The following is a 13,297-nucleotide window of genomic DNA, read 5'->3' as shown; positions in this document are numbered from 1 at the left end:
TATTTATTTGAAAGGCAGAGTTACAGGGAGAGAGGGATAGAGAGAGAGGGAGAGAGATCTTCCATTGATTCACTCCCCCAGTTGGCCACAATGGCCAGAGCTGGGCCAGGCTGAAGCCAGGAGCTAGGAGCTTCATCTGGATCTCCCACAGGGGTAATAGGAACCCAAACTCTTGGACCATCTTCTGTTGCTTTCCCTAGGCACATTAGCAGGGAGCTGAATCAGATGTAGAGCAGCCGGGACTTGAACTGGCTCCCATATGGGGTGCCAGCACTGCAGGCAATGGCTTTACCTGCTACACTACAACAATGACCCAAAGGACATACTTTTCTTGATCCTCACTTTGCTCACTTAAAGTGGGGTCTTGGAATGCACTTTGTGACACTCCCAAAGAAGTATGCAAATATAAGTTATACTGATAAGCAGGTGCAGGGAGAGAGGATAAAGGAGAATCAGGGCGTCTCACATGATGCAGAGCAGGGAAGGAGTTTAAAGGAGGAGGCGTGGTTGCGTGGGCAATCTGTACAAGGAGAGCAGGGGGAAAGGAACCTTGGAGAGTGCCTGCTGTTCATGGGCGTGGCTCTGCTCCTATGCTGGGTTGCCATTCTGGCTTCTGATCTGGTTGCCCGGAGGAAGTCAAGGATCCAGATCAGAACCTTGAGAAAAGGGGCACGACAGCTTCCCCATCTCCCTCATCCAGGAAGAAGACAGCGGAAGTGGGGCCTCCAGGGATGCCCACTCAGGGGCAACCTTCGAAGGAAGAGCAGACCCGGCTTTCCTCTCCAGGAGGCAGGCAGACACTGGGCATGGGCTCCTGAGAAGCTGCAGTGAGCTAGAGTGAGACGGGAGACTGCGTGGGATCCTTGACACCAACAGCGAGCTAAGTTTTACAAGGCCGGCCATGTAGTCGCAGGTTTCCGTGCTGTGTGCCTTTTATTACTCCCCTGCGTTCAGACAGCCTCACAGGTCAGGTGTAGCGTGCACGGGACGCTACACCTCAGGACGGCGGGAGGAGGTGACATCAGAGTGTGACCCCCAGCCAAGCCCAAGGTGAATCTGGGAGGAAACAGCACTCTGATGTGCACCCCCCTCTGCCCCACCCACAGCAACCTCAACCCCACCTAGGTTGAATGCGTTTCAGGACAAGAGGACTGTCCTTCCTCCAAGGCGGCTGCCAGTGAGTGGGAGCCGGGAGTCGAGGTGCGACCTGTTTGGCAAATGCACACAGTTGAAACAGGAGATCCAGAGAACTATGTAAAAGTGAGATGCTGCTTCCTGTTAGCCCCAGCACTAATTCCGAAGAGAAGTGCTAGGGGGCTGGCGATTAGCGGAGTATAAAGATAATCTCTTGCGACACAACCGCTGTCAGCACCTGTCCCGGCCTCTTCCCGGCGTGGGCGGTGCCGGTGTCAGCTGGAGAAGGAGCGCGGATGTCCCAGGCCTGCCAGCGAGGGTCATTGTGAGTGGACGGGTTCCCAAAGCCCTGCCACTGAGCAGGCGCTGCCCTCAAGCAGGAAATCGAAACTGCCGCTCGCTCGGGGTTTTCCAGCCGCTCCGAACTTTGACAACAGCGTGTTGCCGGCGTTGAGCGTCTGCACCGATGGCTGAGACGTACGCCTCCACGCTGGGGCCGCCCTGGGACTGGAGGAGGGGGTGGGCCCGCGGGCTGGGAGTTGTGCAGGAGGAAGGCGCAGCCGCCCGTGGAAATCCTGCCTGCGTAGAGGGGCGGAACGGGATCACTTCAGCATCACCAATTGCGTGTTGTGCTATTGGTGTTTGGGTGCTATTGCTGTTTTCTGGAATCAGCTCCCTTTCTGTTCGCTCGGGGTAGTCAACAGACACAGACTCTCAGTAGCGCACCGATGGCCCCCCACCCCACAATCACGCGGCCCGAATCCCTGGAGCGGAGCCCTGAAAGGACCCCGGTGAACCGGCGCCACGGGGACTGCGGTGGGAGCTGTCCGTGCCCCCGATTGGAGAGCAGCTCCTGAGAGCAACGAGGGTTCCCAGGGTTCCTAAGGGCCAAGTCCACGGAGATACCGACAGTAGGGATCAAAGAAGGAAAACTCCTAGAGCAAAAGCGAAACCCAGTGGAGGAACGCCTGACTCTCCCCAGCACTTGGCAATGGTGAAATTGACCCTTGGAGCCCGCAGAGCGCCGAGGGCTCGCAGCCCAGCAGGTGCCCTGCTGCGCCCTTCCTCCCTCAACTCACTGCCTTCAACCTCATCCGGACGCCCTACTCTTGCTTCCTTTCCCCCTCTGGGTGGGTCTCGGCTCTGACGGCGTAGCCTCCTGGGGCGCCTGCGTCCCCTCTGGTCCAAATGCTTCCCCAAAGCCGGCCACAGGGCTGACCCACCACCGCCGTCCCTAAGCTCGTCCCGGGGAAGACGAAGCGCTCCCCGCAGCAGCTGGTCACCAGCTTCCCATTACAAAGCTAGCGGGTGCCGGGAGCAAGCAGGTAATTGGCCTCGGTTCCCAATAGGGACAGTGGTGGGGTGGAGCCACTGCACTGGCCCGTGACAAGGGCGCTTTCCCCCAAAGCTCCAAACTCCCTACCCACGGTCACCCTGCGGCCACTCGGAGGGCCGCCTTGGGACCGAGGGCAGGGGCGTCCCGTGTGACTGGCGACGCTGTTACAGGGGGGTCCTTGCTGTTTCAAGGCCACACAGTGTGACTTCAGCTAGCGCCTCTGCCCCTCTCCCAGGCGAGCTCAGGATTCTCCACGACCCAGGAGGAACCCCCGAGACTCCTCGCGTTTCTTAACGCCTTCCCTTCCCCCACCCCAAGTGAGAACAACAGGAAAAGCCAGATAGAAATCCCAGGGGGACGGAGGCTCCCGTGGCGCGGCTTCGCCCCCACCTCCTCGCGGCGCTGGGAAGCGCCTGGAAGCGCAGCGCGTGGAGGAAGAGCGGAGCCCCCAATGCGCCTCCCCATCCCCCTGCCACGACCTCCCGCTATGGCTGCGGCCCGAGCCAGGCAGATCCTCTCCACTGTCCCCTGGAGGAAAAACCGGAGCGCGCCTCTCTCCCGGGGGTCCCCGGCGCCCTCACCATCGTCCGGGAAGAAGAGCACCCGAAATCGCAGCGGGCTCCCTGGCTCCTGGTAGACCTCGCACTCGCCGCCACCCGATCTCTTCGGGCTCTGGAAGTACATCTGCAGCTTGGTGCTCAAGTTCTTCGGGGGGTCCGGGCCCCAAGACCCCTGGACCAGCAGCGGGAAGCCGCGGGGCGCAGCCATCCTCGGCCCCGCTAGTGCGCCCGATTGCCGCGCCCGCCGCGAATCCAGGACCTTAGCTTGGTCTGTTTCGCTTTCGTTTCCCAGAGGCCGTCCCGGCGTTCAGTTTCGGCCTCCAGCTACCAACAGCTGCCCCAGGATTGGACCAGTTACACCCTGATTCCTCAAGGAGAAAAGGCGGATCAATCCCTCGCGGCTGGCTGTCGCCCCTAGGGCCTCGGGACCCCGCCACCTGCGCGCAGCAGGTCCCCACCCACCCAAGCTGAGCTGAAATCAGTAGATTTGGGTCGCCAGACCTTGGGCATGCATCATCAGATGGTTTCACTGGGACCAAAGCCGTCCTTGTCCAGGAGAATGAAACGGCCCAGGGCCCTGTTAGAACCTTTGCAGGCCTTTCAGGTTGTCTCTGGCCCTTGATTACCAGATTTTCCTCTTGCTGTCCCTCTTTCCCATTTTGTCCTGCAATCTGTTAATACTACGGTCTAAACAACACACTGGCAGTTTAATGTGGAATATTTACTAGACGCTGGGACCCAGGCAGCCCTGGTGTTGCACAGAGGAGGAAGTGATGGGAAGGTATACACAGGTATTCCTGGAAGGAGTGAGGTGGGGCTCCTAGCCCAGCAGAGTTTATGGGAGTGGACATAGAAACGGGGTAAGAGGCCTCAGTGGATGCCCTCGGTGGACCCAGAGGGGCTGGGGGATGTCCCGTGATGAGCTCTTCCCATCCAGGATCACTTTGGTTGCTTCCTGGGAGCTAGAGGGAAGGCAGAGAGGCCTGCCATGAGGCTGTTGCAATTCTCCAGGTAAGAAACGGGATGTTGAGGCTAGGGTGCGGACAGGAAGGTGGGCTTCTGAATTGGAAGCAGGACTTGCTGAGGGAGAAAGAGCCGCCCAAGGTGATCAGTGGCTGTCCCTGGATGGCCCATGCACATGGCAGAGTGAGGTTGCCCTCTACAGCGTGGGAGGACCAAGGGACAGCTGACAGCTGGCAGAGAGGCCGGTAGTGAGCACATCTGTGACCCATAATGAAAGAGTGTTTCAAATCTGAGGGAGGCATGATCAGGTCACAGAAGTGTCTATTGGACTGCTGGGGACTTGCAAGCCCTGTGCTCTGAGGTCTGGGGACGGGGCATGGTGGTGGCCCGAGAACTGAAAGAAAGACAAGGAAGTGGAGGCATCAAGCATAGACAGCTGAAGGCACCCAGCAGCTTATGGGGCAACAGCATCCGGGAGTTGTGGTTCTTGTTTCCTGGCTTTTAAAATACTGTTGAGGTGGAGAAGTCTTGGGCATATTTAAATGTTGGTGGAAACAAGGGAAGGTTGAAGATACTGGTTGTGGGAGAAGGTGGGAAGGCTTCCTGAGGGCATTAGCCTTAGGAGCGGGACACTTTCCCCAAGGGAGCAGGGAGGCTGAGAGAGTGCTCAGGAGCAGGTGCTTCTGAATGGTCCCACCTGGTGCGTTCTCTTTTTCTAAGGAGGTGGTGAGGTTTCTAGATCATGCCAAAGTTAGGGCTGCTTTCCCCTGCAGGGACGGACCTGGCATAGTGTCTTTCAGTCACCTGCAGTGGAATTTCAGGACAAGAGGTTTCTGGGTTTTTATTCCCGACTATAATAATGCTAAGTGGTATTCGGAGAGTTTCTTGTGCATCCAGCTCTCTACCTGTAGATGGCGCTCATTCTCTGATCACAATCTCCCCGGAGGCAGAGGAAAGTGGCTGCGCACAGCAGGGCTGGTCCTAGACCGGGATCAACCGGTAGTGAACAGCAGTGACTCGGGGATTCTCCGTGTCACCTCACAGCACAACGAAAACCAGTACCTCCCCTTCCCGCCTGGGCAAACAGCTGTTCTTTTTCTTCGCATCATCAATGTATAAGAAAATTAAAGTGGAAACCCTGTATTTACGGTAGAAGTTTTAGGGGACCGTTTCTGGATTCCTTTCAAGGACTTACTGATCAGTGTTGTGCCTTGCCCGTCAAGGTCTCCTTATTATCCCTTGGTGGACTTGGAAGGAGCTATCCGGAGATCAGGATGGCAGGACTTGAAAGCCAAAGAAAGAACATTCTAGAAGGAACAAATTGTTGAACCCCATTAGCTGTGGTGGTACTTTGTCTTCTCGCCGAAGTTGTGCGCGCCCTGTCCACTTGAACCCTGCCCCCTCCCACAGCTCCCTTCCCCTCTCTAACTTTCCTCCCTCCTCTGGGTGTCTGCCTCCTGAAACTCACTTGCCCGGAAGCAAATATCCTGGATTCCTGTCCAAGCTGCTTGGTTCCTGCTCCACCCACAGGCACAGTGAATTTCTGTGTAACAACCCAAGTCTGCGTTGGGGCCGAACTTCCCCTTCCTGGCTTCCTCTTCCTGTCGGTCTCCCCGTTCAGCTTCCCTGCAAACCAGCCCAGGCTAGCTCTTCTCCCACTGAAGCGTACTCTGGGGAAGGGGCTGCTTTGCTGTCTGTCCTGAAGCAGGGGGTCGTGAGCTCCTCCTGCACACCCCTCTGCCTCACTTTGTTGCTGACTGTCTTGGTCCCCCCAAAATTGGGTGTAACCATAGGCCAAGGAAGAAGCAAGTTCAGTCCTCAGAGGGTGTCCCCTGTGGGCACGACCAGGCCTCCAGCCTTCCTCCGCATGCCTGGGGTCCTCTCAGAAGCTCCCTCTTCTTCAAACCTCCGCAGAGTGGGCCTCTAATACCTGCTCAGTCTGCCAGGATGTGGTTCAAAATGGCGCGTTTTCTCCCAGTTGGGGTTATTTAGGGTCACGGGCACGATAGTTGGGTGGGAGGTGGGGGGTGGCTTCTGCAGGGAAGTCCTGAGTGGACTTGATCTTTCCAAGTGTGTGTAAGGTGAAGGGGAGAGCAGAGGAAAGATCCGTCCTGGCCGTCCAGTTACACCATCATTGCATCAGACACATACGCTCAGAGAGTATAATCTCGTCCATAGTCACAAAAAGAGAAACGTACAGTGTTTTATCTCCTAGGGACATGCACCTAAATATTGAACAACCAGCACTCTGGGAATAAAATACACAGTCCACCACCTGGTTCCCCTAGTTCTGTAAATAAAGTTCAGTGGAGGTGGTGTAGCGGGTAAAGCAGCAGTCTGCAGTGCTGGCATCGCATGTTGGCACCAGTTCAAGTCCCAGCTGCTCCACTTCCTATCCAGCTCTCTGCTGTGGCCTGGGAAAGCAGTGGAAGATGGCCCAAGTGCTTGGGCCCCTGCACCTACGTGGGGGACATGGAAGAAGCTCCTATCTTTGGATCAGTGCAGCTCCGGCTGTTGTGGTCAATTGGGGAGGGAACCAGTGGGTGGAAGACCTCTCTCTCCCTCTGCATCTCCCTCTCTTTTGTGTAACTCTGACTTGCAAATAAATAAATCTTTAAAAAAAAAAAAAAGGCACTCTGATATGGGACATGGGCATCTCAAGTAGTATCTTTTTTTTTTTTTTTTTTTTTTTGACAGGCAGAGTGGACAGTGAGAGAGAGAGACAGAGAGAAAGGTCTTCCTTTTGCCGTTGGTTCACCCTCCAATGGCCGCCGCACTGCATCAAGCAGTATCTTACCCTCACCTGGATTCTGACTCAGTACATCTGGGATAGGGCTTGAAATTCTGCCTTTCTTACTAGCACCCAACTGAGGTCCATTGGCGATACTTCTGAGCTGTAAAAAAAATTAAAAAAAAATTCAGTGGAACACAGCCACACACATTCATTCACATACCCATCTTAGTTGCTTGCACACTACAATGGCAGGGGTGAGTGGTTACACAGAGACTGGATGGCCCCTGAAGCCTAAAATATGTATTAGCTCTTTTTTGGTAAGATTTATTTATTTATTTTGAAAGTCAGAGTTAAACAGAGAGAGAAGGGGAGGTAAAAAGAGAGGTCTTCCATCCATTGGTTCATTATCCAAGTGGCCACAATGGCTGGAGTTGTGTTGATCTGAAACCATGAGCCAGTAACTTTCTCCAGGTCTCCCACGTGGGTGCAGGGGCCCAAGGACTTGGGCCATCTTCTACTGCTTTCCCAGGCCACAGAAGAGAGCTGGATTGGAAGTGGAGCAGCCGGGACTCAAACTGGTACCCATATGGGATGCCGGCACTGCAGGCGGTGGCTCCACTTGCTATACCACAGTGCCCGCCCCAGTTATTCAGCTCTTTACAGAAAAAGTTTGCCAACTTCTGGCTGAGAGTATAATTTCCACAAATAAAGACATTCTCCTGCTTAACACGTACAGCCATCAAAATAAGGTCATTCATGTTAACATCATACCATGTAACTCACAGACCCCATTCAGGTTTCACTTGTCCCAACAGCAGCACCACAGTTAGAACCATGACATCTGGCTAGTTACCCTGTCTCTTCAGTCCTCTTCAAGGCATGATCAGCTCATTGTGGTTTGCCTCGAGGACTTTTCCTATGTCCACATTGAAAGTCTCACATCCAGCAAATTGCTCAGTCCCAGGGAATCCAAGGCAGTTGGTTGCCCTCCTCCTTCAAGCTGGAACAGTTCTTCAGCCATTCCTTCTCTTTCTTTCTTTCTTTGACAGGCAGAGTTAGACAGTGAGAGAGACATAAAAAAATAATAAAAAAGAAAATAAAAAAGAAAACATATAATAAAAATAAAATATATGAAAAAACAAAAATTATGAATAAAAAAGAATAAAAAATAAAAAAACAAAAAACAAAAAATAACAAAAAGAAAAAAATAAAACAAATAAAAATAAACAGTAAGAATAAATAGAAAATAAAAAAGAAAAAAGAAAAATAATAAAATAAAAAATAATATTTCTGTGTGGGTGCAAACTGATGAAATCTTTACTTAATATATACTGAATTGATCTTCTGTATATAAAGATAATTGAAAATGAATCTTGATGTGAATGGAATGGAAGAGGGAGCGGGAGATGGGAGGGGTGTGAGTGGGAGGGAAATTATTGGGGGGGAAGCCATTGTAATCCATTAACTATACTTTGAAAATGTATATTTACTAAATAAAAATTTTAAAAAAATAAAAATAAAAAGTATAAAAAAAAATTAAAAAACAAATATAATAGTAATTACTAAAAATAATATAAAAAGAAAAAACCATAAAAATAATAAAAATAAATATAAAAGTACAACAAAAACTTTAAAAACTTGAATAAAAATAAAAAGAAAAATATAAAAAATAAAAATAATAAATAATAAATAAATAAAAATAAAAGCAAAAATAAATATTAAAAAAAACAAAAAAATACAAAAATACAAAAGACAGTGAGAGAGAGAGACAGAGAGAAAGGTCTTCCTTTGCCGTTGGTTCACCCCCCAAAATGACCTCTACGGCTGGCACCACACTGATCCGAAGCCAGGAGCCAGGTGCTTCCTCCCAGTCTCCCATGCGGGGGCAGGGCCCAAGCACTTGGGCCATCCTCCACTGCACTCCGGGGCCACAGCAGAGAGCTGGACTGGAAGAGGAGCAACCGGGACTTGAACCCGGCGCCCATCCATTCCTCCACTCTCATGACCTGACCCTGTGGAAGATTGGAAAGTAGTTGCATTGTAGAATGAGCCTCACGGTGGATTTAGCTGGTACTTCTTCATGATTCAGTTCGGGTCATTCATTGTTGGCAGGAACATCCTGTAACTTGGGGTGCATTTTACTCATTGCTTCCTTATGGTGATGTTGACCTTGATCACCTGATTAAGGTGGTGTCTGCCCCTTACTCTGCCTTTGTAATTTTTATTTTGTGAGGCAGTTCACTTTGTGTTCTCTTGGTGTCTTCCCATTACCCTTTCTTTCTGCATAAAGACCTGTTTCAGGCTCATCTCATACCTGGTGGAGCCTGCAATCACAATTCCAAGCACAATGTTACTGTCTAGGCTTTCTACTGGATGATGCTAGCCAATACATTTATACACACACACACACACACACACACATTACATTTTAGAGAGTTACAGAGGAGAGGACAGGAACACACACATGCACAGAGAGAGAGAGAGAGAGAGAGAGAGAGAGAGATTCCATTAGCACATTCACACCACAAATGGCCACAATGGCCAGAGCTGAGCCGATCCAAAGTCAGGAACCAGGAGCTTTTTCTGGGTCTTCCACATGGGTGCAAGGGCCCAAGGATTTGGGCCATCTTCTACTGCTTTTCCAGGTGCATTAGCAGGGACCTGGATCAGAAGTGAGCAGCTGAGACACGAACCAGCTCCCATATGGGATGCTGATGCTGCAGGCAGCTGCTTTGCCAGCTATGCCACTGCATCAGCCCTGCATTTTGAATTTCTATACAATATGCCCCTCTTATCCATGGTTTCACTCTCCATGTTTTCAACTAACTTCAGTCAACAAAAAGAAGGATAAATATAGTACAATAAGATATTTTTAGTAGAGCATTCCTGTAACTTTTATTATAGTATATTATCTGGCTCAAAAGCGCATGAGAGTTTCTTGGGCATGGAAAGCCAAGACACTGTGGCAAAAAAATGACCTAAATGAAAGATCTCTGTCAGTGAGATCCCAACGGAAAGAACAGGCCATCAAAGAAGGAGGTACCTTTCTCTGAAGGTCAGAGTTTGTGAACTCAAGAGGCCTCCATAGCCTTGGCAGCTTATGACAAGAACCTCAGGTGATTACTGACGTCATAACTAAGAGTGTCAACTGTTAAATCAACAATGAGAGTCACTGTGCACTTACTCCTCATTAGGATCTCTGTCCTTAATGTGTTGTACTATGCGAAGTAATGGTAAAACTAGTACTCAAACAGTACTTTATACTTTGTGTATCAGTGTGGGTGCAAACTGTTGAAATCTTTACTTAGTATATACTAAGTTGGTCTTCTGTATATAAAGATAATTAAAAATTAATCTTAATGAAGAATGAAATGGGAGAGGGAGTAGGAAATGGGATGGTTGTGGGTGGGAGGGAGGTTATGGGGGGAAGAACCGCTATAATCCAAAATTGTACTTTCAAAATTTATATTTATTATATAAAAGTTTTTTTTTAATTTATTTGACAGGTAGAGTTAAAGACAGTGAGAGAGAGAGAGACAGAGAGAAAGGTCTTCCTTCCATTGGTTCACTGCCCAAATGGTCGCCACGGCCGGTGCTGTGCCAAACCGAAGCCAGGAGCCAGGTGCTTCTTCCTGGTCTCCAGTGTGGGTGCAGGGGCCCAAACACTTGGGCCATCCTCCACTGCCCTCCTGGGCCACAGCAGAGAGCTGGTCTGGAAGAGAAGCAACCGGGACTAGAACCTGGTGCCCATATGGGATGCTGGTGCCACAGGTGGAGGATTAACCAAGTGAGCCACGGTGCCAGCCCCTAAATAAAAGTTTTTTAAAAAAGAATATAATTCCCTAAAAAAAAAAAAAAGAAAAAGAAAATAAATGTTGGGGCTGGTGCCGTGGCATAGTGCCAACATCACATATGGGCACCGGTTCAAGTCTCAGCTGCTCCACTTCCAATCCAGCTCTCTGCTGTGGCCTGGGAAAGCAGTAGAAGATGGCCCAAGTCCTTGGGCCCCTGCACCCACATGGGAGACCCGGAAGAAGCTCCTGGCTCCTGGCTTCGGATCGGCGCAGCTCCGGCTGTTGCAGCCAATTGGGGAGTGAACCAGTGGAAGGAAGACCTCTCTCTCTCTCTCTCTTTGCCTCTCCTCTCTCTGTATAACTCTGACTTTCAAATAAATAAATAAATATTTTTTTAAAAAAGAAAATAATTGTTTACTGATACCTCCAGTGACATCGAAGAGTTCATTTGGATTTTCCTTTTCATATTTGTAATTCTTTTCCCCCCTCCTGCTATCCTCGGTGTACTTACTTAGGGGGTCAGTTTCCTATATAACCACTTAGGCAATCTCCTGCATTGGTTCTGTACGATTCTCCTGTTCCTGACACCATATCCTGAAGCAGATCCGCTTCTCACAATGCCCAGGTGCTCCTGGCACCAGCACAACTTGGCTATAATGTCACACACACACACACACACACACACACACACAGTGGTGCAGCTGTCCTAGTGACAAATCCCCTTAGTTTTCCTCAATCTGAAATATTTTTATATCCTCTTCACCTAGGGTGATTTTTTTGATGGATATGGAACACTACATTGACAGGTTTTACTTGCCTTTCAGCATTTTTCATCTGTTGCTCCATTGTCTTGTGACTTCCCTGTTCTCTTGATAAGTCATTGCTTTGTCAGATCATGATTCCCTTGTATGTAACATTCCACTTCTCTCTGTTGTTTTTTAACTTTCTCTGTATCTTCAGCTTACAACAGTTTCACTATGATGTGCCTTCCGATGGATTTCTTGGTGTCTATACTGCTTGGTATTCTTTTAACATCATGACTCCATAAATTTATCTCTTTATCATACTTTTTTTTCTTTTTTTTTAACTTTTATTTAATGAATATAAATTTCCAAAGTACAGAATATGGATTACAATGGCTTCCCCCCCATAACGTCCCTCCCACCCACAACCCTCCCCTTATCCACTCCCTCTCCCCTTCCATTCATATCAAGATTCATTTTCGATTCTCTTTATATATCAGTTTAGCATATATTAAGTAAAGATTTCAACAGTTTGCTCCCACACAGAAACATAAAGTGAAAAATACTGTTTGAGTACTAGTTATAGCATTAAATCTCAATGTACAGCACACTAAGGACAAAGATCCTACATGAGGAGTAAGTGCACAGTGACTCCTGTTGTTGACTTAACAAATTGACACTCTTGTTTATGGCATCAGTAATCACCCTAGGCTCTTGTCATGAGCTGCCAAGGCTATGGAAGCCCCCTGAGTTCACTGACTCTGATCATTTTTAGACAAGGCCATGGTCAAAGTGGAAGTTCTCTCCTCCCTTCAGAGAAAGGTACCTCCTTCTTTGATGACCCGTTCTTTCCACTGGGATCTCACTCACGGAGATCTATCATTTAGGTTTTTTTTTCCCCCAGAGTGTCTTGGCTTTCCATGCCTGAAATACTCTCATGGGCATTTCAGCCGGATCCGCATGCCTTAAGGGCTGATTATGAGGCCAGAGTGCTGTTAGGACATTTGCCATTCTATGGGTCTGCTGTGTATCTCACTTCCCATGTTGGATCATTCTCTCCCTTTTTGATTCTATCAGCTAGTATTTGCAGACACTATTCTTGTTTATGTGATCCCTTTGGTTCTTAGTCCTATCATTACGATCAATTGTGAACAGAAATTGATCACTGGGACTAGTGAGATGGCATTGGTACATGCCACCTCGATGGGATTGAATTCGAATCCCCTGGTATGTTTCTAACTCTATTATTTGAGGTAAGTCAGCTTGAGCATGTCCCGAATTGCACATCTCTTCCCTCTCTTATTCCCACTCTTATATTTAACAGCGATCACTTAATATTTTTATGCCTCATTTCCTTTCTTCTCTTCCTGAATGTAAGTTTGGTATAATCTAACAGGTCTCCAAAGTGCTGCTTTTTTATTTTTATTTTTAAAGATCTTTTATTTATTTATTTATTTGAGAGGCAGAGTTACAGACAGTGAGAGGGAAAACACAGAGAGAGGTCTTCCATGTGTTGGTTCACTGCCCAAATGGCCACAACCACCAGAGCTATGCTGATCCAAAGCCAGGAGCCAGGTGCTTCCTCCTGGTCTCCCATGAGGTACAGGTCCCAAGCACTTGGGCCATCCTCCACTGCCCTCCCAGGCCACAGCAGAGAGCTGGACTGGAAGAGAAGCAACTGGGACTAGAACCTGGCACCCTTATGGGATGCTGGCACCATAGGCAAAGGATTAGCCAAGTGAGCCATGGCACCAGCCCATGCTTTTTTAAAAAATAATCCCTTTTTTTCTCCATATTCTATTGATCTTTCTTCAAGTTTATGTATTCTTTCTTGTCATGTCTGTGCAACTAAGTCCATTGCATTTTTAATTTCAGTTATTATATTTCTTAGTTCCAGGAGCCAGGGGATTCCTCTGGGTCTCACATGTGGGTGCAGGGGCCCAAAGATGTGGGTCATCTTCTACTGCTTTCCTAGGCCACAGCAGAGAAGTGGAGCAGCCGGGACTTGAACTGGAGCCCATATGAGATGCTGG

General features: G+C 49.2%; 1 protein-coding gene across 1 annotated transcript in view; it reads right to left on the bottom strand.

Annotated features, from left to right (window-relative positions):
* PARP14 (poly(ADP-ribose) polymerase family member 14) overlaps positions 1 to 3,315 on the bottom strand; it is a 51,259-nt gene extending 47,944 nt beyond the window's left edge. Inside the window, exon 1 of the mRNA XM_017347053.3 lies at positions 3,052 to 3,315. Within this exon, the coding sequence (XP_017202542.3) occupies positions 3,052 to 3,238 (187 nt within the window). The 5' untranslated portion in view covers positions 3,239 to 3,315. The remainder of the gene's footprint in view (positions 1 to 3,051) is intronic.
* Positions 3,316 to 13,297: the final 9,982 nt, after the last annotated feature.

The sequence above is a fragment of the Oryctolagus cuniculus genome, chromosome 4 (genome assembly GCF_964237555.1).
Source record: "Oryctolagus cuniculus chromosome 4, mOryCun1.1, whole genome shotgun sequence".
Classification (NCBI taxonomy): Eukaryota; Metazoa; Chordata; class Mammalia; order Lagomorpha; family Leporidae; genus Oryctolagus; species Oryctolagus cuniculus.
The sequence above is the reverse complement of the archived record's forward strand: the minus strand, read 5'-3'. Positions and strand labels throughout refer to the sequence as shown.